Genomic DNA, 23,091 nt, shown 5'->3' on the forward strand with positions numbered 1-23,091 from the left:
AACTAAATTGACAAGTGTTAAAGTGAACAATATGAAATAAGAAATTTAAATAATTTAAGCTTCCTTCTAGTTTTAGTATCTAGGACTAATATTATTTTCCATAGAATTAAGTTTTGGTACTTCAATACAGAAATTTGATGAGTTTCAGAATATAGAATTAAATATTTTAGTGCAATGTCACTTTCAGAAAGATGTGAATAAAATATGTGAGGTACTACCCTTCATATTTAACAAAATTGATATTCTATATGTGAAATATATTAAATATTATACTTAAGGTTCTAGTATGTATGCCATATGCAAAAATCAATTCTAAACACTGCATTGATATGTGAAAGCTTAAGTGAAAAAATAGAAATAGTTTTCATCATGTTTCCATCAGCCTTATGTTATGGCGACTGCCAGTTAGCATCCTTTTGCATCAACTATGCTAATTTTCATATGCCCATAGTGAAAAAAAATGGGAATTCCCTGAATAACTTTTGTGAAAATTTTTTAAGGAAAAATTGTGCTGTTGGTGAACACTGCTATAGACAGACACCTGTGTTTTCTCATCCTAAGCAAATGGGACATAATGTGTCTCAGCACTGGATTTATAGCTAGAAGGATCCTTAAAGATCAGTTAGTCTAATCCCTTCCTTTTAAAGTTATGGAAACTAAGACCTAGGAAGGCCAACTATACAATGTTGTATATATGGGTAATGTTGGTCAAGATTTTGCAAGCCTGTGAAAAATTATGGCAAGTTAGGAGATTTAATAGTTAATATGTTTCTCCTCAATCCCACCCTTTACTCACTTCTATTTCATTATTGTATACAGTTCATTCAGCCTCAATCAGGTCATTAAGACATGTCATTATTTTAGCTCTCAGTTTGGATTCATTACTTTGAACTTCTGAGGATGGTGAAAGTCAAGTTCTCCAAAAAGACTGAATTTTGTACTCTGGTCTTTTTTAGATTTAGCATGAGTTTTAACAGACATAATCTGAAGTACAGTGTGTTACCCAAAAAACCAAAAAAGGTGGCATTTGATTGCTTAGAATGGATCAGAAAACATCACCCACGTGAGTAGAAACTTGTGAATTATGTTTGGAAGTGTTAAAAAAATGTCTTTTTAATACCACATGGACTATAGAAGACTGCATATTAAATAATTCTTTTCTCATAAGACTACTAAGCAGTTATTTATAGTACAAAATATTTCAACTCTTTGATTTCTGGAGTTGGTAAAACTCTGTTTGGCTTGACAGTAATCATCAGCACAAAATATATGAAATACACCACCTGCATCTGTATTGTTGTTAACTCTCAATTGTGATTTCTTTTTTTTTTTTAGTAGATAATCACTTTCTCTGGCTTAGCATCAGTATGTTCATAATCCAGATTTTTTTGTTTTTGTGCCCTCTCCCACCCACTTCCTACTTTTAAAATTAATTATATGAAAATGAGACCTCAGGTTAATTTCACTTATCCACACAACTCTTTTCTCTCATTACCATGGAGAATTAAGACTATATATTGTTATTTGAGAAAGAAAAAGAGTATTGATTATTATTCCCATTTTATTAATAAGATTCTACAAAAGAGAAAATAATTTATCCAAGGTCATCTCAGCCCTTCAAGAACAGAGCTAGAATTAGAACTAAATACCCTAACACCTAGTTCACAGAGTTCCCCTGTTTAGACTGTGCTTTCTGTGTGATCTTCATTCATCCTTTACAAAAACAAAACAGAACTAGTATTGAAATAAAATATGCCATTTTTCTCAGTGTAAGTTATTTTTATTTATTAACAGATGACTCGGGCATAATTTACTGCCTTTCCAGGCGTGAGTGTGACACGATGGCTGACACCTTACAAAAGGATGGTCTTGCTGCCCTTTCTTATCATGCCGGCCTCAGTGATTCAGCTAGAGATGAAGTACAGCACAAGTGGATTAATCAGGATGGCTGCCAGGTATCATGAAAGCAAGGGATGTGAATGCTTACAGGATGAGTAAGAGTTCACATGAAAACTAGAGCTATTCAGCAGTCAACATCGAAACAAGTCTGATTTCAGATGGAAGACAGATGCACTTAGTACATTCTCTAACTTTTATAAAGATAAAGTTTAAACTTTTTAATTCTGAGTTGAGCCAAATGTTACCATAGCATCTAGCTCTGGCCCCCCAGCTTTCTTAATGTCATGTCAGATTTAAAGTAAACTATAAAAACCATTCAAATCAAATCATAATTTTGTGTGTGTGAGCTACTAGATTAGCCATTCCAGTCATGGTGAATTTTTATCCTGTACTGTTGAAAAGGCTTGAGCTTGCTGAATTCACAAGAGAGATTCAGACTTGTGTCCCTTTTCCCCTCCCCTACACACAAATATACTTTTTCCTCTCTCCAGTTAGCTAAAGTGATGGCCCTGATTCTGTGGCTTTTTATAAAGTGCTAACTTTTCTATGAAATCTTCTCCTCTCAAAGAAATTATCCAAATTCATAGTGAGTGGTTTTTAAACACAGATATATCTTGAAGGAAAATAAAAGGAGGAATTAGCAACTAAACAAGATTTCCCAGTTGAAGGATGTCTGGGGGCAGCTAGGTGGCTCAGTGAATAGAGAGCCAGACCTAGAGATGGGAGGTTCCAGGTTCTTACTTGGCCTCAAACACTTCCCAGCTGTGTGACCTTGGGCAAGTCACTTGATCCCAGCTGCCTAGCCCTCACTGTTCTTCTGCCTTGAAACTGATATTTATTGATTCTGAGATAGACAGTAAGGGTTTTTCAAGAAAAATGTCAAATGCTTCGGCTCTTTAGATGTTTTCTGACTTTGCAGCATACCTTATAATCATGTGCTCAAAGATGTCCTTTTTAAACTGCAGTTACCTTTAAATGAAATCCTCACTCACTATTCATTATTCCACTGTTGTGTTTATATGGCACTCTGGACACCCTGCCATCTGCCACAAGAGGCTTCATTATACTTTTCCTTATAAGAAAATTTGACCTTGATGGTAGTGCCTCTTATTTTTGGAAGGACAGGTAACCTGGAGTACAGCACAGTTACCCTCTGTTTTAATAAGGGTACAGACACACTGGTTAGATAAACACTCAGTAACCTGCAGATCCCTTTTCTGATGTTAGGCTCAGCTGTAAAACAGGTCTGCCACATTTCCTCCTTCTGTATCACCATCACTTACTTTTGAAATTCTGTTCTTGCAAAAACAACACATTTTTCGCAAAAAGCTATAAGCAAAAACATCAGCAAAATGTATTCTTTTTTTTATAGGAGATTAATTTGTCAACCTCTATCTGAACAATTTTATTTGTGTAATGTAGTACAACCTGAGTCATATAGCTTTTTTTCCATATTAATATATTTGAAAGTATTGATGACATAACTTCTCACTGACAGATAATTTTTGGGACATGATAGATACTGCACTTATTAAGTGCTTGCCTTTTGTCAGATAAGCACTGGTAATACGAGAACAAGAAAATAAAATGGCCTCAAGGTAGTCAGGTGGCTCAGTGGATAGAGAGCCAGGTCTGGAAAGGGGAGATCCAGGGTTCAAATATGGCCTCAGATACTTCCTGTGTGACCCTGGGCAAGAAACTGATCCCTAGTTGCCTCACCCTGACTACTCTTCTACCTTGGGACCAGTATTTAGTATCAATTGTAAGACAGAGAATAAAGGTTTTAAAAATAATAATGATGATGATAATGAAAATAAAATGGTCCCTATTCTCATGTAGTTCATATTCTGATTAGTAAAAACAGCCTTTAAAGAAGAGGTGGGAGGGGGCAACTGAGTAGCTCAGTGCATTAAGAACCAGGCTTAGAGATGGGAGGTCCTGGGTTCAAATCTGGCCTCAGACACTTCCTAGCTGTGTGACCCTGGGCAAGTCACTTAATCCCCATTGCCTAGCCCTTACCACTCTTCTGCCTTGGGACTAATACACAGTATCGATTCCAAGACAGAAGGTAAGGGTTTATTTAAAAAAAGAAGAAGAAGAGGTGGGGAGGGAGGAGAACATCAATGGACCAACATAGTGTGGAGATGGAGTAGATCAGAGAGTGAACCAATATGAAAAGGAGTTATGGCTGGGACTTCTAATGATGTGGTGGTTCCAGGTAGACTCGCCAGTCATCAATTGGTATTTAATTCCTCTCAATTTTAAATTATATTGTGCTTTCTGGAGAAAGTCTTTTTTCAGAATTGATCCACTTTTAATTTTGACCCTCACAAGATTCTTCCAGTCAACAGACATATCCAGCATATACTTTAAGGAAGGCATTATGCTGCTAGAATTTCCATTAAACTTTGACACATCTTGAATTTAAAAGTTGGCCTAGTGTTATTGCAAACCTGGGGTTGTTTCATGACAATCTATGAGAACAGAAAGCTTTGAGCTGGTGGTAAGAGCAGCTAAAGCAAAACACATGACTAATTACAGGAGAGGTTTGTTATTGTTTGACTAACTGAAGGCGCGCAGCATTTAGAGCACCATTTGCTCCTAGCATCTCTAACATCAAAAGAACAAATGTACAAACTTCAAGGTTGACTGTCACTGATGGTGGTCTTTGCTCTCTCGTCTTTGGTTACAAGAAAGCTTCAGGAAAATGATACTTTACTGTGGTGCTCAGGCTCTCTTTGCTTTGGAGTCTTCTGGAGACTCTACATTACCAATGTGAGAATTATTCATGCTCACTGGGGTGACTAAACTGAAATATCAGCCTAATGTGAATAGTTCATTAGAACATTTTAAAGTAAAATTTAGTGATGCAACTCTTAGAAGCATCTGGTATTTACATTTTTCTTTGGAGACTATACAGAGTAATATCTTAAAATTGCATTAAACATTTGGGACACCCTGTGTATTGAATAAAATGCAATACTAGTTTTGTATTCATAAGGAAAATTATTATTATTTAATTATATTATTTTATATTATTATTAATATATATTAAATATATTATTATAAATAAATTATATAAATATATATATAATATATATCAAAAAAATTATTGAGTGATTTTGAATTTTACATTAAAGTTCTTTTAAAAATATTCCAGAAAGCTATTGATATTTTCTGTATAATCTTACTCTCATTAAAAACTTCATTATGGAACTGGAGTATTTCTGTGTGAACTGGAAAGAACTCCAGGAATTGATGCAGAGTGAAAGGAGCAGAACCAGGAAAACATTGTACACAGAGACTGATACACTGTGGTACAATCGAATATAATGGACTTCTCTACTAGCAGCAATGCAATGACCCAGGACAATCCAGAGGAACTTATGAGAAGGGATGCTATCTACATCCAGAGAAAGAAATGTGGGAACCGAAATGCATTAGAAAAATATGTGATCGATCATGTAGTGTGATAAGGATATGACTGGGGTTTTGATGTTAAAGGATCGCTCTACTGTAGATATGAATAACATGGAAATAGATTTTAAGCAATGGTGCATGTCTAACTCAGTGAACTGTCAGCTCGAGGGGTGGAAAGATCATGAATCATGTAACCATGGAAAAATATTCTAAATACATAAATTACAACCAAAAAGACTTCATTATGGGAGGCAGCTAGGTGGCTCAGTGGATTGAGAGCCAGGCCTAGAGAGAGGAGATCCAGGGTTCAAATCTGGCCTCAGACACTTCCTAGATTTATCACCCTGGGCAAGTCACTTAATCTCCATTGGCTAGCCCTTACCATTCTTTTGCCTTGAAACCAATACAGAGTATTGATTCTAAGGTGGAAGTTAAGGGTTTTACCAGAAATAAAATACTTCATTATACCTAAACATTTTTATTCATAACTTAAAGCTAAGATTTTGTGAGGTTTTTATAACATGATAATATTTTCTATTTTATTTCAGGTTATCTGTGCAACAATTGCTTTTGGCATGGGGATCGATAAACCAGATGTGCGTTATGTTATCCATTCATCTCTCCCTAAATCAGTAGAAGGATATTACCAGGAATCTGGCAGAGCTGGAAGAGATGGTGAAATGTCTCACTGTCTGCTTTTCTACAACTATCATGATGTAACCAGACTTAAAAGACTTATTCTTAGTAAGCTAAAATTTTCTTTGGGATATTAAGGAGTTTTTAGTTTCTGTACCCCTTGGTCATATTACCTTTAGATTAGCATGTAATTATAGAACAACCAAAATATTTATACAGGGCGTCCGAAAAGCCTTAGTTACAGATATAAGATTTATAAATTCTTAGATCTATAACTAAGACTTCTGGAATACCCCATTTAGATAGTGTTTTTAAAATGACTAACATTTTCAAAATTGGTACTAAAATTTGATGAAGGGCCCATTTTTAATTATTTTTAAATACTCATAATAATTCTTTAGTATTAAACTTTGAAGGGTGAGATGATATATTGGAGATGGCATTTGATGTGTTGATTTGTTTTGCTTAATGAAGATTTGAGACAATCTTTAGCAAATATTAATAGTATACAAAGTGGCGGGGCAGCACCATAAGAGACCTTGCATTTGAGTCCTTGACCTGATATCTTCTAGTTCTGTTTCTATGGGCAAATTCATGTATTGCCAAGGGGTTCTTAATCTGGAATCCTGGATCCCCACATCATCTGTGAATATAGTTTCAGGAGTTCTGTGATCTTGGATGGGGGAGGGGGGATTATATCTTTGTTTTCATTGACTTCTAACTGAATTCTAGCATTTCTTTCGATTATGAATATAGCCAGAAAATTTCATACTGAAAAAGGGGTCCATGGGCTTCATCAGCTTGCCAAAGGGATCCTTGACACAAAGAAGGTTAAGACCTCTACTATAACCTGCCTCTTAGTTCAGTAGTAAAATAGGCTCCTTACACAGCAGATATTATGGGGAAAGCACTTAATAAAATATAAAATGTGATATAGATTTGAATTGTTATCGAGTTCTGCAGTGGACAATTGAAATGTTATGAGCAAGGTTACTGGAACTTTTAATCCAATCCTAAATATAAATATGTTAAATATATACGTCATGTTAACCATTTTAGGTCAATGTTTTTGGGAAATGCTTGGTTCTATACCATGTATTAAAAAAAGTTCATTAAGTGCTTTGTTGAAGCATTTGGAGGCAAGAACTTTCTTTTCATTTGTATCACTAGAAGTTAACAGTGCCTGGCATAATAAATACTTGTTCATTAATTCAGTAATAGTTAATAGATCAAAAGGAATCTAGGCAGCACAGTGGATAGAGCATCAGGCCTGGAGTTGGGATGACAGGTTCAAATCTGGCCTCAGACACTTCCTAGCTATGACCCTGAGCAAGTCACTTAAACCTATTTCCTAATACTTGCCCTTCTGTCTTAAGAGTTTTTATTAAATCAGAAAGTAACAGTTAAAATATATCAATATATATTTAATAGACCATATCCTATTACTGAAAAGTTTCTGATAAAAAGATTTTCACCTACCTTATCAATTACTTATTCCGAGGAAAAAGTCATTTCAGTGACATTTTGGCAAAATATAAGATTATGGATATCTTGTTTTAATAAGTGTACTTTTCTGTGATACACTTTAAATTTTTCAGTGGAGAAAGATGGAAACAGTCATACCCGACAGACTCACTTCAATAATCTATATAGCATGGTACATTACTGTGAAAACATAATAGAATGTCGAAGAATTCAACTTTTGTCATACTTTGGAGAAAATGGATTCAATCCTAACTTTTGTAAGGAATACCCTGATGTGACTTGTGATAACTGCTGCAAAAAGAAGGTAAAATGAAGGGATTTTATGTATTTTTGTTGGGGTGGGATTTCTTTTGTTTTTAATGTTGGGAATGGAGTGGTCACTTGATTGCTTTTTAAATGAATTATGTTAGATTTAAAAGATTAACAATCTAAGGATGAACAAAAAGAAAACAAGTCTTGATTCTATAAAATGAAGACTTTAAAAAATGTGTTGTGACCAGCAAATTTATGCTACTTCCTTTCCTAGAGACTTATAAGAGTGGCTATCTAATACTAGAATAGTTAGTTTTTTGTGTGTTTATTAGTTATGCTGAATTTTTAGAATTTTTCAGGATGTGTTGGATGACATATCAAAAGCATCTAGGAAGAAGAAATATTCAAAATGAAGCAAAATATTTTTATGGAATAGGATAAAAGCTATTGTTTTCACCGGAGTTAGGTTAATAATAAGGTTTATCCTCATCTAGAAAAATAAACAGATTTGTAATTCCATGTGTTCATTAGATCAATTATATTGGACTGCCATCTGAGGAGAAAAGTATAGGATGCCAGCAGATGCTTTTCTCCAACTTACATCTCAGGAATAATTTGCTAGTCTCGTAAGACCTGACCCCCTTTCTGTTACTATATTTACCTAATTATCCTTTCTGTATTTTAGAAGTTTGGTTAATTCAAACAAATATGCATCAATCCTTGCTGTGAGTTTCTCATTGTACAAGATTCTCTGGATCCTTGCCCAAAGGAAGAAAAAGATGCCGTTTACCCACAAATATTTTATAATCTAGTTAAGGAAATAAGACAAATATCTGTGAAGCAATTAGAGAACAGGACAGTGTGATTTCTAAGGAAGACCAATAAATGCAGAGCAATATACGGTATAATCAGATAGAAGTGAGTTTTCAACCCTGGCAGTTTGGAAATAAGTTGCCATCTTAGTTACAACAGAAACAATTGTTTCCTGCTGGTAGGATTACAAGACAAGGGATGTGACAGAAGATGTGAAAAACATCATAAAGTTTGTTCAAGAGCATGATTCACTGAATGGAGAAAGAAATAAAAAGATGAGGGGCTCTTGTGGAAGATTTACTATGAACATGCTGGCCGATATTTTCCTGGGTAAGTTATTTCATTGGTAGATTTTACTCCATGTAAACAGAATCCAGGGAGTTCATTATAGATAAGAAGAAAAATGCAGTTAAATATTCCCCTTTTATTTAAGTTTTATAACAATACAAAATTCGTTTTTAAAAATTATACCATTATTAAACCATTATGAAAGTTTATATGAAAATAATGCAGGTGTTAATTTTAGAGGAAAGCCATTTTAAAAGTCTATTATCCAATTTTATCGCAGATCAGTTCTCATAATAAACTTCTTAAGAGTTTCTTCCATCCTTTTCCTCTATGTTGTTTTAGATCTATTTTGGAATTGTTGGTGCATTATTCAGAAATTACTTGTGTTTCTTTAGCTTATTTTGAGGCAATTGGCATCTGTTTAATTATTTCTTTTTAATTTTTTTAAACCCTTACCTTCTGTCTTGGAACCAATACTGGGTATTGGTTCCAAGGCAGAAGAGTGGTAAGGGCTAGGCAATAAGGGTCAAGTGACTTGCCCAGAGTCACACAGCTGGGAAGTGTCTGAGGCCAGATTTGAAACTAGGACCTCCCGTCTCTAGGCCTGGCTCTCAATCCACTGAGCTACCCAGCTGTCCCCTCTATGCACAGATGATTTTAAAGAAAAAAAAAATCCAAAAATATATAATATATTTTATATCTCTCCATGAGTTTTTCTGTGAAATAATACATTCAGACTTAATCTGTTTTGTCTAGTTCAGACTACCTATGTAAATTAGTTTATCAACCTGTGGGAATCATTAGAGAGTGTGATACTGGTGATTATTACTTAAAAATGCTAAAGAAACTTCTTATGCTTTCTCACCAGGGAGTAAAAGTGCTAAGATTCAGTCAGGCATATTTGGGAAGGGAGCTGCTTATTCACGACATAATGCCGAAAGACTTCTGAAAAAGCTGATACTTGACAAAATTTTGGATGAAGATTTGTATATTAATGCTAATGACCAAGCAATCGCTTATGTGATGCTGGGAGAGAAAGCCCAGGCTGTCCTGAATGGGTATTTAAAGGTAGGTCATTTGAAATTTAATTTATCTTTACCTTCTGCCTGCATCTTTCAAGTAAGTAAGGGGAAATAGTTATATATTAGGAAGCCATAAATATTTGTATGTTTGAATGTGTGTGTAGGCATATTTTTACTGAAATACAGATTTTATAAAAGAGTCTTATAAATTTGTGGTCATTCTGCCCTTATGAATTTCTATTCATTTCCTCTGGAAGTTTAAATAAAAACTTCATATTTGGTCACATCAAAATTTAGTAGAATTTATTCAACCATCAGATCTCTGACAGATGATTTTCTTTTTACTTCTAAAGCATCTGTTTGCTTATATGCATTTTAGTACATAACTTTTTCTTTCTCCTGAAGGTGGACTTTCTAGAAACTGAGAATTTCAGCAGTATGAGAAAGCAAAAAGCTTTAGTTGAGAAGACATCCCAAAGAGAAGAACTGGTTAAGAAGTGCCTGGGAGAACTTACTGAGGTCTGCAAAGGCCTCGGGAAGGTTTTTGGTGTCCATTACTTCAATATATTTAATACTGTTACTCTAAAAAAACTTGCAGGTATGGATGGACCTTCAGTTACTTGAACTATAAGTTAATAGAGGAAAAATTAGTTTTGCTAAAGAATCCTTATCATAAATATAGCTTTTTTTGTCTAAAATTCATGATCTCTGGAGTTGAAAACCTAAAAATGTAGTTTAATTTTAATAAAATAAAGATAAAGTAGCTCTTTGATAAGAATATGTCCTGAAGAGGGCAGCTAGATGGCACAGTAGATAGAGAGCCAGGCCTAGGATCAAGAAGACCTGGGTTTAAATTTGGCCTCAGATACTTCCTGGCTGTATGATCTTGGGCAAGTCACTTAATCCCATTTGCCTAGCCTTTGCCCTTTTGTCTTAGAGTTATTACTAAAACAAAGTAAGAGATTTGTTTTTATTTTGTTGTTTGTTTTTTTTTTTTAGAATAAATCCAGTATTACATTGTTTTTCAGATTGTTCTCTGATATCATACCTTCAGATAGGAAGTGTTTCTATGGTCTTACCAGCTTTTTCATTAGAATCCCTAGCAGCATTAAATATTCCCATAATTAATTGAGAATAACACTTGTTTTCTACTATAGTCTTCTTTCCAGTCATTCATAATCCCTGCTTCCTTACCATTCTTTCCCCACCATCCTAGCCCAGTCCCTTTCAACTGTTAGATGGTTGCTGGGATCACATTGCTCTCCACTTCTTCAATTTCTTTACCCAACCAGTCCATCCCAAACTCTGCTTCCAAAGCTGAAAACCCTGCTCTCCACTTCACTACGTAGCCTCCAGTTCAGATACTTCCAAACCTGTTACCTACATTCTGGCTCCTGCCTAGGTCTCCAGGATTGCCCCCAGTAGTCCAGTCAGACAAATCTGTTCATTGTGTTCCTGGTCAAATCAGGCACATGCTCCCTTATACACTTGCTAATTACTCCCTCTCCTGAGTTTTTATAACACTGATTGCCATTTGTTTGGTCCTTAACAAGAACTTTAATAACATTAATATTTGTTTCTGCCTTTGTGTGTCCCATGCCTCTGGCTAGATTATAAACTCAAGAACAGAGACTTTTTTATGTGTTTTAACCCCCCCCCCCAATTGCTTAGTTTATACTATTTAATAAATGTTCAATAAGAATGATGCTTATAACTTCTGATTTCTGTTTGTTTTTTACCTGTGCTTAGAATCTCTATCTTCTGATCCTGAGGTTTTGCTTCAGATTGATGGTGTTACAGAAGACAAACTGGAAAAATACGGTGCTGAAGTTATTTCAGTGCTCCAGAAATATTCTGAGTGGACATTGCCAGGTTCAGTAGCTCTTCAATACAATATTTCATTTTGTTTATTTAAGAGTTATTTATATAATCTGTCTCTAAAAAATAAACCCCTGGATCAGCACTTGACTTTTTCTACTTTCTGTTAAGTATTTTGACACAGAAAGCCTGACCCTTCCCCCACCCACCCACCCCCCAACTATTATTCAGGATAGGCCCCTTTGAAAGTTACATTAAATCTTAAATGCTGTCAGGGCAGGGGCAGCAAGGTAACACAGGGCCTGGATTTAAGAGGATCTGGCTTCAAATGTGGCCTCAGACACATCCTTGCTATGTGACCCTGAGCAAATCACTGAACCCCAATTGCCTAGCCTTTGCTACTATTCTGTCTTAGAATTGATACTAAGACACAAAGTAAGGATTTTGTTTTGTCTTATTTTTTTTTCAAACTATCAAGGCACTAGTTAGTACACTGGAATATAACTCATTAAGCTTAATTTTCACCTTAGAGAAGACTAAAAGTGGGGCCATGGAATAACAGGATCTAGTGGAAAAACAGTAGATCAACAGTAGTTCTCAGTAAGCCCCTACTGCATGCCAGTCACTGTCCCGAGGAGCTTCCATTCTTATGGCAGAGATATGTGTGGGTGCAGAATAAAGATGACATGAATAAACATTCTAGATAGTTTGGGAAGGAAAAGAGCAAGAGCAGCGAAGAGAAGCCATAAAGGCCATGAAGAAGTCTGTGCTTGAGCTGCATCTTTGAGGGGAGACAAGAATGATGCCAGCTCATGGACTGGCCACTAAAATGGCACAGATGGAGGAGGCAGCATCTCTCGAGGAGCAAAGAGAAGGACGTTTTGACTGGACAGAGAGTGCCAGAGGAACTTGGAAAATCTGTATGTGACCAGAGCCAGATCGGGAAGTTCTTTCTCAACTAATCTGAGGGGTTTGTAGAGTATCCTAGAAGCAGTAGGGACCCCTGGAGCTGAGTGATAAGGGCAGTAACACGGGCAGATCTGGGCTTCTGAGGAAATCACCTGTCTAGCACTGTAGACAATGGACAGGAAGGGTGCGAAGCTTCAGAGAGGAGACAAGTAAGAAATGAGGCAAGAGCTCCTTAACCACACGGTGGCTCTGTGAGCAAAAAAGAGGCGTCGGACATAAGCGACATTGCAGACCCAGAAACAGCAAGATCTGTCAGTTGATTGGACACATGGGGCAAGGGAGAACGAAGAATACAAAATGATAGCAAGATCAGTCGCCTGGGAAACCAGAAGGATGCTGGCACCTTCTACAAGAAGAGGGAGAAGGATGGCTTCAGCCTTGGCAGCATGGAGTTTGAGATGTCTTTGGGCATCTTGTGTAAAGGGCCCAGTAGGCATTTGACAGGAGGCTCTATGAGCCAGGAGTTCAGCCAAGGGAGAATATGGGGGAGAGAGAAGAGAGCCACCTTGGGCAGGACCCTCGGGAGCCCCAGAGAAAGGGGCTGATGTAGATGTGAGCTGGAGAAACCACCAGGAGAGGGAAGAGTGGTCGGTGCTGCTGACTCCAGACAGTGGTAAAGGATGGAGCCTGAGAAGGTGTCGTCAGATTTGGAAATTAGACGTAGTTAGTCACTTTAAAGAGAGTGAGGCTAAAGCCAGACTTGAGGAGTGAGAGACAAAGTGGAGGCAGTGAGGGTCAGCAGGGGAAGGGGGACTTGGGGGAGGGGTGGCGAGACTAGGATTAAGAAAGATAGGAATGAAAGAACAGAAGGTAAGAGTTGAGGGTTGTTTGCTCTTAGTGACCAGTGATTTATACAAGGAGAGGAATTGTTTGTTCTGGATGTTAATTCCAATAGAGTTATTAACTAGCTATGTGACCTTGGAAAGCTATATCTAAACTTCTCGGCCTCAGTCTCACAATCTACAAGATGGAAATAATGCCCGATCCATTTTTAGGAATGATATAAAGTCAAAAAGTAGATTAGGATTTTTTTTTAAACAAACACTTATAAAGTCTTTGTATTCTTCTTTGTCCATATAAAATGTTTTGAAATTTTTCCTAAGAAAATAGCTTTTCTAAGCATTCAATTAAGCATTGTCAAAAAAAATTTCTATAGCTACAGTCCTCTTTTTTTTCTTGTCTTGTAAAAAATTTTTTTAATTAATTAATTTAGAGTATTTTTCCATGGTTACATTGATTCATGTTCTTTCCCTCTCCTCCTCCCAACCCCCTCTGTAGCCAATGCGCAGTTCCACTGGGTTTTACACGTGTCATTGATCAAGACTATAGCCCTCTTGAAACATCTAATGCCCAGTGGACTTACGTGTCGGCTATGGGGGGTGGGGGGGAGGAAAAGAAAATGATCTATGTCTTTAACGAATGATGCTTGGAAATGATCAAATAAAATATATTTTTAAAAAAAATAAACAAATAAAGACCTTATTTGTAGCAAAAAAAAAAAGACTATAGCCCTCTTGATATTCACATATATCAAATTTAATAAGGGCACTGTTGGAAATGAGAAAAATGCCTGGAGCAGGGGCAGTTAGGTGGCCAGGCCTGAAGTCAGGTGGACCTGGGTTCAAGTCTGGCCTCAGACATTGTCACTGTGTGATCCTGGGCACATCACTTAACCCTGATTGCCTAGACTTTGTGACTCTTCTGACTTCTAATTGATACTTAGACAAAAGGTAATGGACACAACCAGTACACGATTGAATTGTATCAAGGGCACTACCATCCTTCTAGTCACTCAGGCTCAAAATCTGAGTCTCCTTCTCCCTCCTGTAGCCAATCTGTGCCAAAGCTCCTCACTTGGCCCCACATCAAAGACACCCCACCACCAGATTCCAGGGGCTCCCTGTCACCTCTCTCATGACCCTTCATGGCCTGGTCCCTTGTCCAGGCTCCTCGCACCCTCCTCCTCTCTTTGCACGCTCCCGGCTACTGACTCCAGCCCCCTTAATGTTCCCTCTCCAGGCGCACCTCCTCACGTCTGCCTCTGGGCTTCCGTCCAAGCCCACCTTGTGCAGTCTTCCTTCATGTCAGCACCTTCCTCGACACCCCGTCTCCCTCACCTCACCTCCATTAGACGGAGCTCCCTGAGGCCTCCCTTTGTATCCCCAGCACTTAGCCCAGTGCCCGGCACTCCATCCACCATGCCAAGGACTTTTTCAGATTTGGTTTTCCAACACCGCCAGTGTCGTATTGATGTTGATTTCTTTGTCATATGCCTGTTACTCCCCAGACTCCTCTAATAAAACCTTTTTTAATGAAGAACTTCCATTCGGCAACACATTGCTCATATCCAACCTCATGGGTCTTGTTTCCTAGTTATTGTCCACTATTTGCCAAGAAGAGGGAAGTCTGTTTAACGGTTAATTTGGCGTTAAAATTAGTCACAGTGTTGACGAGACTTCTCCATCATTATTTTTTAATTTTATGATAAAAAATGTTTTTGGGAAGTTGGGCTAATAGGATCCTCCTGATTTTTTTTGGGGGGGGGGGGGTAATAGTTATCCAGAATTGAGCCTTACTTTAAATAGATAGATTAGAATCATCAAATGTTAATGCTAAAGGGAGACCGTAAAGGTCATCCAGTCCATCCCCTCATTTGAGAGATGAAGAATCTGCAACCCAAAGACATTTCATAACACGCTCAAAATCACACCCCTGGGGGTGGCAGAACCAGGTTTAGAACCCTGATTTCCTGCCACTCGGCCAGGACTTTTTTCATTACACCACTCTCTTCTCCTTTGTTGAAAAGGAATTGTTTTTAGTGTGATAAATACTTGAAAGCTGCTCAGGCATAGATGAAATAGGACCATAATGGACAGGGAAGCCTTTGGTCGGGACAACATGAGGAATCATCCTCATGATGGGGTGGACTGGAGCACAAATCTCTCCTTTCCTCCCTGCCCTGGCTTACCAATCCGCAAATGATTTTCTTTATGAAATAGAGATAGAGGCACAATTGTGTTCTGAGATGCAAATCAGTCCGTAAATTCTCATTGTTGCCGAAGTCTACTTGCCTAGCCCTTTGACAACATAATTAGTGAAGTGTTCGCAGCTGTTATGTGAAGATGTGTTTGTGCATAGAAAAAGAAAAAGTTGGTCTGAAATGTTTTGTTGCTTTAATTGTTAAATAAGCTTTTACCTATTAGATGTGATTATAATTAGTTGTAGTACCATTGAATGCTGAGAGCTGGTATTGTAAAAAATTTATATATGTAGACCTATGTAGATAGATAAATAGCTGTGTCATTAGTTGTGTATGTATGTGTATTGCCATTGAGTATTTGGCGTATGAGTAGGAGAGGGATGTTATGAAAATGATGAATAAACCAGCAAGTGTCATAACTCCCAAAATGCCGAGAATTGCTTCTTGAGCTGTGGCTACATTATGAATGAATTACTACCTTTATGGGACTGAGAGAGAAAAGATTTTAACTCCAAGATTGAAAGCCAATAAGTTCTTTCTTGTCTTTGCTAAATTCCACCACAAAAATTGCCAGGATACCAGGAAGCAGTGTGTCCAAAAGTTTTATTTCCCTCCACTCTAAAAATGTTTCTTTGAAACCAAAACACGGTTGACTAAGAGTATGTATACATTATTTCCCATTTGTAGCTACTGATAATGATTCGCTATGGCTAAGCCCTCACAATGCCAGAAGTAATGAGGAAGATGTGAATGAAGAAGAAACACAAGTATCTTCTCACTATTTTTCAAATAAAAGTAAAAATGAGAGAAAGAGGAGAAGATTGCCAACCTTTCAGAAGGCAAAAAGGAAAAAAACAAGCCACGGGAACCAGCAATCATATTCAAGGAGGTATGTTTCTTTTGCTTTTCAGTTCTATTTTGCAATCCATAATAGCAGGAAGAAAACAACTATAGCTTTGGTTTGGTTGGAAGCATTTATTATTCATTCAACAAATATTTATAAAAGTACATACATTCTAAGTGCTGTTTAATAATACCTTGTGTTTGTTTAGCATTTTTCACTTGACAGAATACTTTTACATATTTTAAGTTCATTTCATCCTGACAATACTCCAGGCAGGTATTTACTATTTTACAAATGAAGAAACCAGGGCTTTAAAGTGACAAAGTAACTAGTGGGTACATTTCCCATTAACAAACTGGTAACTCAGGTTTGAGAAAAAGTTATCTTTTCTGGGCTGCAGTGATTCAGCCTGAATTATTTTCAAAATGGGTGATTTTCTTGAGCTTATTTTTCCAAAATATTTACTGTCTTTATCAATTATATACTAGTTCATAGTAGCCTTACATAGATACCAAATAGTTACTGATCACCATGGAATTATCTAATATTTGCTGCTTCTTATTTCTAAAACACCAAAAGCATATGATATCATCGACCTATCATTTTAGGAGGCAACTAAAAACCAGAAATAGAATATTTGGTGAATTTAGGGTAAAAGAAAATGGAGAACATGGTTATTGGTAAAGGAGGGAAAAGCATCAGGTGTTGGATTTGTTGAGTCTACACAGACTAGTATGAGTCAAAGGTCTGGGGGCCATTTTTCATTTCTTTATACCCTTGTCTCTCTGCAAGCCTTCCTGTTATAGCCTTACAAGTGGGCTCTGAATTGTTGGCTGTTTTAGTTAAGGGATGGGTAGGGTTGTGGCTGTTACTTAAATCTAAAGAATGTAAAACTAAAAATAACAACGTTTTCACAGAGATGTTTTTAGATAATGGGAAAAATCTGTAGTAAGACTTGCAAGCTGTTGTATTCTCCCTTGTTTCCTCCTAGAGAGTAAAATTGAAAATTGGTTTGAGGTTGGGACAGAGGTCATGTTTTCCCTAGTTATCACTTTCTGGGTGGAACTGCTACCTTTTATATGCTAGTTCTTCTGCCAATGCCCAGAAATTTTAGCTCATTACTAAGCATGAATTTAATTTTATGGTGTTCAGTACACCAGAGACCAGCAGCTATTCCATTGGGATTTTAATGTTCTTATTTTCTTCCTTAGCTCTGCTGCTTTGGGAAATATTTTATTTCCCCAATAGGGTATGCACAAAATGTAATTGTTTCCTAAACAGGTGAATGATCTTTCAAATTATTTTAATTTTGGTCTAATCTTAAGACAAACCATATTATTAGATATTGGGGCTGTTTTGTTTACCTATAAAAGAGAAACATTTCCCCCAATAATCTGGCATCAAATCTTATCCGTCTTAATGAAACTCAGCTTGGTCCAAACAGCTTCACAGATTTTGTTGACGAATTTTAATAATGTTATCAGGCATGAGAATCTCTTCTCACTCTAAAATTCTCTTCTATTTGTTAGTCATCCATTTTTTTCCACAACTCACCCTGTCTTAGAAATAAAAAGCCAATTTGTTATTCCTATTCCATTTTTGCTCATCATGCTGCTGGAGAAGAGAATTTGCTTATTGTTTTGTTCCTGCTCACCCAGGTGACTGTCACTCTGCAGTCCTTGTCTTTCAGAGCCCTTCACCCTAGCCCTTTTGTCTCCATGTTTTGCCTCTTCAGAACAGTAAACAATGAGCCGGTTGTGTATTTGACATTCTGGCTGTGGGTAAAAGAAATTACCCAGGTGAAGTGGAAGTGACTATCTGTAAACTTAATATTCTGCAATCCCAGGAAAAATAGCAGGTATTCTTGTGAGGTTTTACTTCTCAGCAAGAGGTCAGCTTATGGAAACTGGAAAAACTGTTCCCCTTCCAGTTCAGAACAGCCAAGACTGACCACTTCATCATTCACCCTTGCCATGGGATACTTTAAATTACTTAAGAAGATCAAGGGCTAATTAAACAAAAATCTCAATAGTCTTCACTACAGAAAGAACACTAGCACTAGCTATTGCCCTAACAGCAATGCAGAAACACTAATGGCATGTCAAAATGCCGTGGAATTAATGCTGGGCATAAATTCAGCACAGTTACAATACAGCAGGAAATAGCTCTGTGGCAAAGAGCTTCTATAGATAACGGTGCCATTATCTTTGTAAGCCGTCTGGCCGTGTGGGGGGGGGGGGGGGTTGTTTTTGTTTTGTTAAAAGCCATTATCTTTAGGTCAGCAGGGGAAGTGGTGGTGCTGGGAGGACTTGGGAATAAACCATTTTGGGGGAGTGAGAGCTGCAGCTGGAAGCTTTCCTCACCTTCTTAGTCTGCCATTCCACTCCCACTTTTCTTTCTGAGTTAAAAGGCAGTTGGCCCTAGAGTTGGGAGCAGCAGTGGGATAAAATGTCAGGGAAGCCACTTGAAGAAAGCTGCTCCTCCCACACGAGACTAGTGGACTGGGGCCAAAAGCAGCTCATGTTACCTTTGCCCATTAAGCCCACCCAGCCAACCAGCTCAGCACAGTTTTACCTACCGACTCTAGCAGTTTTGCCCATGCCAAGAATAGACTGTTTGGGAATGAGAAAACGGCCCTCTCACCGCTTCTTTCCAGAGATACTCTTTCCTGAAATGTGAATATGATTACGTGGTACGCATGGGCCAAGAGTTTGGGGGCTTTACTTTAAGGTGTTTTCATTCATTTAATGGGTTTGAAACAAAATCAGCACTGGGTGAATAACCATAGCAAAATGGAACAAAATATAAAAAAATCAAAATCTACACAATCATAACATGTTTATGGATAAATAGAATTTGTTCCTTGATCTAGGAATTACTTTCTTTAAAATATACATAGGTAAATGAAAAAGGATACAGATCAGGAAATAAGCTCAAGGAACTTATTACACCAAGAAGCTGTACAGAATGAAAATACAAATAGATATAAAAAGGGATTAGATAAATCCATAATGGATTATTAGGGGAAATAAACGTCTTCAGCATAAGGAAGGCAACCATAACCACTTCTAAAATATATTTAGGGTTACCAAAAAACAGTATTGGGCCAACTATGTGTATTACTCAATATGACAATTCTTATATGAATGTAGGAAATATTATTACTGATGATAGAATTGAACTTGCAGATCATTTTACCTCTTGTTACTGATTTCAAGGGCGTATTTTTCATTGTCTTTTCTCAGTTGGTTTGGTTGTTTTATTTAGATATTTGCTTAAAATAAGTCATGGTAAGCATAATTTTATTTGTCAAAATGAAATCAACATGGTTTAATTTGTATTTTTGGTCACATTTCTAGGGTGTCTTCCACATGCAGAAAGGCATCTTCTAAAAGCAAATCCTCAAATGCAGTTGGAGCCAATTCAGCATCTTATAGTTCTCAAATGACTTCAGGAGCCAGTAGAAAGTTAGGGATTATGGCTCCACCACAGCCTAAAAATAGACCATTCCTTCAACCATCATATTCATTTTTGTAACAACCATACATGAACCTACATAGTTCTTGTTTTTATATGTCATCATCTGACCTGCACTGACTGTAATGGCTACTAATTGTGCTATAATATAACTTGTAAATTTTTTTAATGAAGTATATGTTATTTAAACACTAGAGATCTTTCCTGTTATTTGAATGATATTTTTTTTTTTGGAATGGAGAGGGACGTTTCTCTCAGATACTCATAGTTTGCTATTACTACATATAACCACGGTCGATGTTCTTCAAAATAGTCTGTAACAGCATCTGGAGTATCATCTAGCCAGTGAAATTAATAATAAAGTGTTCTAAAATCCTGTGGTTGCTCTGGTTTTCCATTTCAAGAATACAAAAATACACAACTTTTTCTAATGTTTCTAGCCCTGATTCTCCTCCTAAGCTCTAGTCCCATGTTTACTGTTTCCAAATTTACATTTGAATTTCCTTTCATCTCTTTAAATTCTTGATGTCTAAAACTGAACTTATTCTCGATTTCTTCAAACATAAAATATCTTTCCTCTATTGCCTATCTAAATTGATTATTATTTTTATTTCATTATTATCTGTGGTGATGAGTGGTAAGGACTAGGCAATGAGGATTAAGTGACCTGCCCAGGGTCACTTAATGTTTTTAAACATCCTTTTCTTAAAAACTTTTTTCTTCAGTTACTGGAAGCAGCCGGTTTTGGTGACTTGAAGTCAGCTTCAAGATCAGCCTGTGACAGCCTTATGACCACGAGTTATGCCCTGCTCTCTATCTCTCAGTGCTTTCCCCGGGCCGTTCTCTAAAATCATTTGCAGATCCCTATCAAAAGAACTTCCTCATCATGAATTCCTCACACCACAGATATTGCCGGTGTGGACCCCAAGTCGGGAGCGGGGAGCCTCTTTGTGTCCTCTAACACTCCCCACTTTAGGGACAAAAGAAGCTTGGCTGCAACTCCTCTGGGGCAGAAACAGGACCGTCCCATTGGCAGAAGAGCTTTCCAGACCTTCCCCAGAACCTTCCACCTGAACGGAGCCGATGGTGCCGGTGCCTCACCCCGCTCCCTGCTGCTTCTGAGCCAGTCAGAATTCTAGCAGCTGCCCGACCTGGCCTTCCTGTTGAGAAGAGATCTCTCTCTGGGTTCTCCCAGCCATTCTCTCCCTCCTAAAATGTATGGAGTCGGGCATCTGTGAGAGGCTCTATCCCCTCTCCCCATGGACACACACACCGCACTCAGCCCTTTCTCGACCTCGTCTACCCTTCTGATTCTCATGGAATAGGAACAAGCAAAGTGAGATTGCACGGGTTGGGGAGTCTGAGAAAGTGCCAAGAATTTTCTAAAAAGTAGGAACAATATGGGGTATAAACCTATCCTAACACCGCCCGGGTTAGAATAGCGCCTCTCAAGTTTGTGATTCATAAACATTGTTTTAAGTTCTGCTCCCCTGCAATGTCGGGATATCCACAGAAGGGGGCCACGCAGTGCATTAGTGAAGTACTAATAATGATGGTGATCAAGCCAAACAAAGCAAAAAGAGCCAAAAAACAAAAAAAAACCTGTTATTTGTCAGCTGATAAAGTCAAGTACCGGCTCTGTGAGAGGCAGATCTCTGCCTTGTTCATGCCCTTCCCATGCTTTTCCTGCGCCTTGAAGTTATCTTCTACCTACAGTCCCTTCCATTTATAGATCCTTCTTCGGGGCCTTTTCGCAACCTGTTCTTTCACGTCACTAGTCTCAAATTTCTTTGTAGCCTTCCTATTTGTCGCTCTTTGCAGGGCACTCATGTTCCATCCTATTCATATACACACTTAGCTCTTCCCCAATATTCAAACGCATGATTTTCCCGTCACTAGTCGTACTCCTGCCTTTGAGTGTGCTTCTACAAGTGGTTTTTCTCTTCCTCTCTCCAGCCTCCTTTGGGCACAAACCCAAAAGTGGGATTTCTGACTCAAGGGGTATGAATATTTTTGTCATTTTGATTGTATAATTCCATGTCGCCATCCAAAAGGATAGAAGCACTTCACAGCTCTAGCAGCAATGAATCCGCCTGCCCGTTTCCCCACATCCCTGCCAACAATGAATTTTGTCATCTTTGACTATCGTTGCCAGTTTGGGTGTGAGGTGCCGCCTCCCAGTTGTTTTTACTTCTCATTTCCATATCCTATTAGTTGCCAAGCTTTGGTGATGCTCTCCCCACAATACCTCCTTCATCTGTCTACTCCTTTCCACTCATGCAACCTCCACCTTAATTCAGGTCCTCATCTCTTGCCTAACCTGGGCTCAGCAGATTGCAGTCAGACCTGGGTTCAAATCAGGCACTTCCTAGCTGTGTATGACCCTAGGAAAGTAACTTGACCCCAGTTCCAGTAGCCTAGCCCTTACTGCTCTTCTGCCTTGGAACCAATTTTTTGATGGTATGATCTTTCTTTATGATTAGACTTTTGGTCCATTTTGAACTTGTGTATAGCAGGCGGTATAATATTGGTTCCAAGGCAGAAGGTACAGATGTTTTGTTTTATTTTTAAGCCTCCTAATTGCTCACCCGTCTTCCAGTCTACCCTCTCCAATCCTTTACAGGGCTGCCAAATGTATATTCCTAAATCAGACTGGACCATGTCAGCCCCTGACACAAAAACCTTTAATGACTCCCTATTGTTCCTAGGATAAAATACAAAATCCTCAACTTGATATTCTAGGTCTTCCATCATCTGGTTCCCACCTGTATAATTGAAATTCTGTTACCCTAAAAAGGAACTACATTTCCCAGGAGCACACTGACTTCCTGTCATTACATACTTCCTGTAGGCAGAGGATATTAGGCAGGGACATGGAGGGTCCTGCCCCTTTACTTCCTGTCCCAAGCTTGGTGGTGGTAAGGTAGGCGTTTGAACTGACTGATCAGCCATGGGCACGTGGTTTTTATTTTGTATCCTCTTTATTCCTTGATTTCTAATGAGCATTAATAAATCTTTAAAATGTAATATTTTGTTATTTGAAATTTAATTTTTACACACCTACCCCATCTTTTTTCATATTAATCACCTTCATTTACTCTTCTTTATGTATAACATTCCATCTCTTACCTCCAAACCTCTGCAAAAATCTGGAATTTACGACTCTGTTCCTTTGACTTCATAGCACA

At 37.8% G+C, this 23,091-nt stretch overlaps 1 protein-coding gene across 1 annotated transcript in view; it reads left to right on the top strand.

The window, feature by feature from the left end:
* The window catches only part of BLM (BLM RecQ like helicase), a 68,452-nt gene extending 48,172 nt beyond the window's left edge, over positions 1-20,280 (top strand). The window contains exons 15-24 of the mRNA XM_007479294.3: positions 957-1,063; positions 1,795-1,955; positions 5,868-6,063; positions 7,554-7,744; positions 8,688-8,835; positions 9,662-9,861; positions 10,221-10,413; positions 11,565-11,687; positions 16,270-16,471; positions 19,786-20,280. Coding sequence (XP_007479356.2) covers positions 957-1,063; positions 1,795-1,955; positions 5,868-6,063; positions 7,554-7,744; positions 8,688-8,835; positions 9,662-9,861; positions 10,221-10,413; positions 11,565-11,687; positions 16,270-16,471; positions 19,786-19,963 — 1,699 coding nt within the window. The 3' untranslated portion in view covers positions 19,964-20,280. The remainder of the gene's footprint in view (positions 1-956; positions 1,064-1,794; positions 1,956-5,867; positions 6,064-7,553; positions 7,745-8,687; positions 8,836-9,661; positions 9,862-10,220; positions 10,414-11,564; positions 11,688-16,269; positions 16,472-19,785) is intronic.
* The last annotated feature ends 2,811 nt before the right edge of the window (positions 20,281-23,091 follow it).

This window comes from Monodelphis domestica, chromosome 1, assembly GCF_027887165.1.
Source record: "Monodelphis domestica isolate mMonDom1 chromosome 1, mMonDom1.pri, whole genome shotgun sequence".
NCBI classification, from domain to species: domain Eukaryota; kingdom Metazoa; phylum Chordata; class Mammalia; order Didelphimorphia; family Didelphidae; genus Monodelphis; species Monodelphis domestica.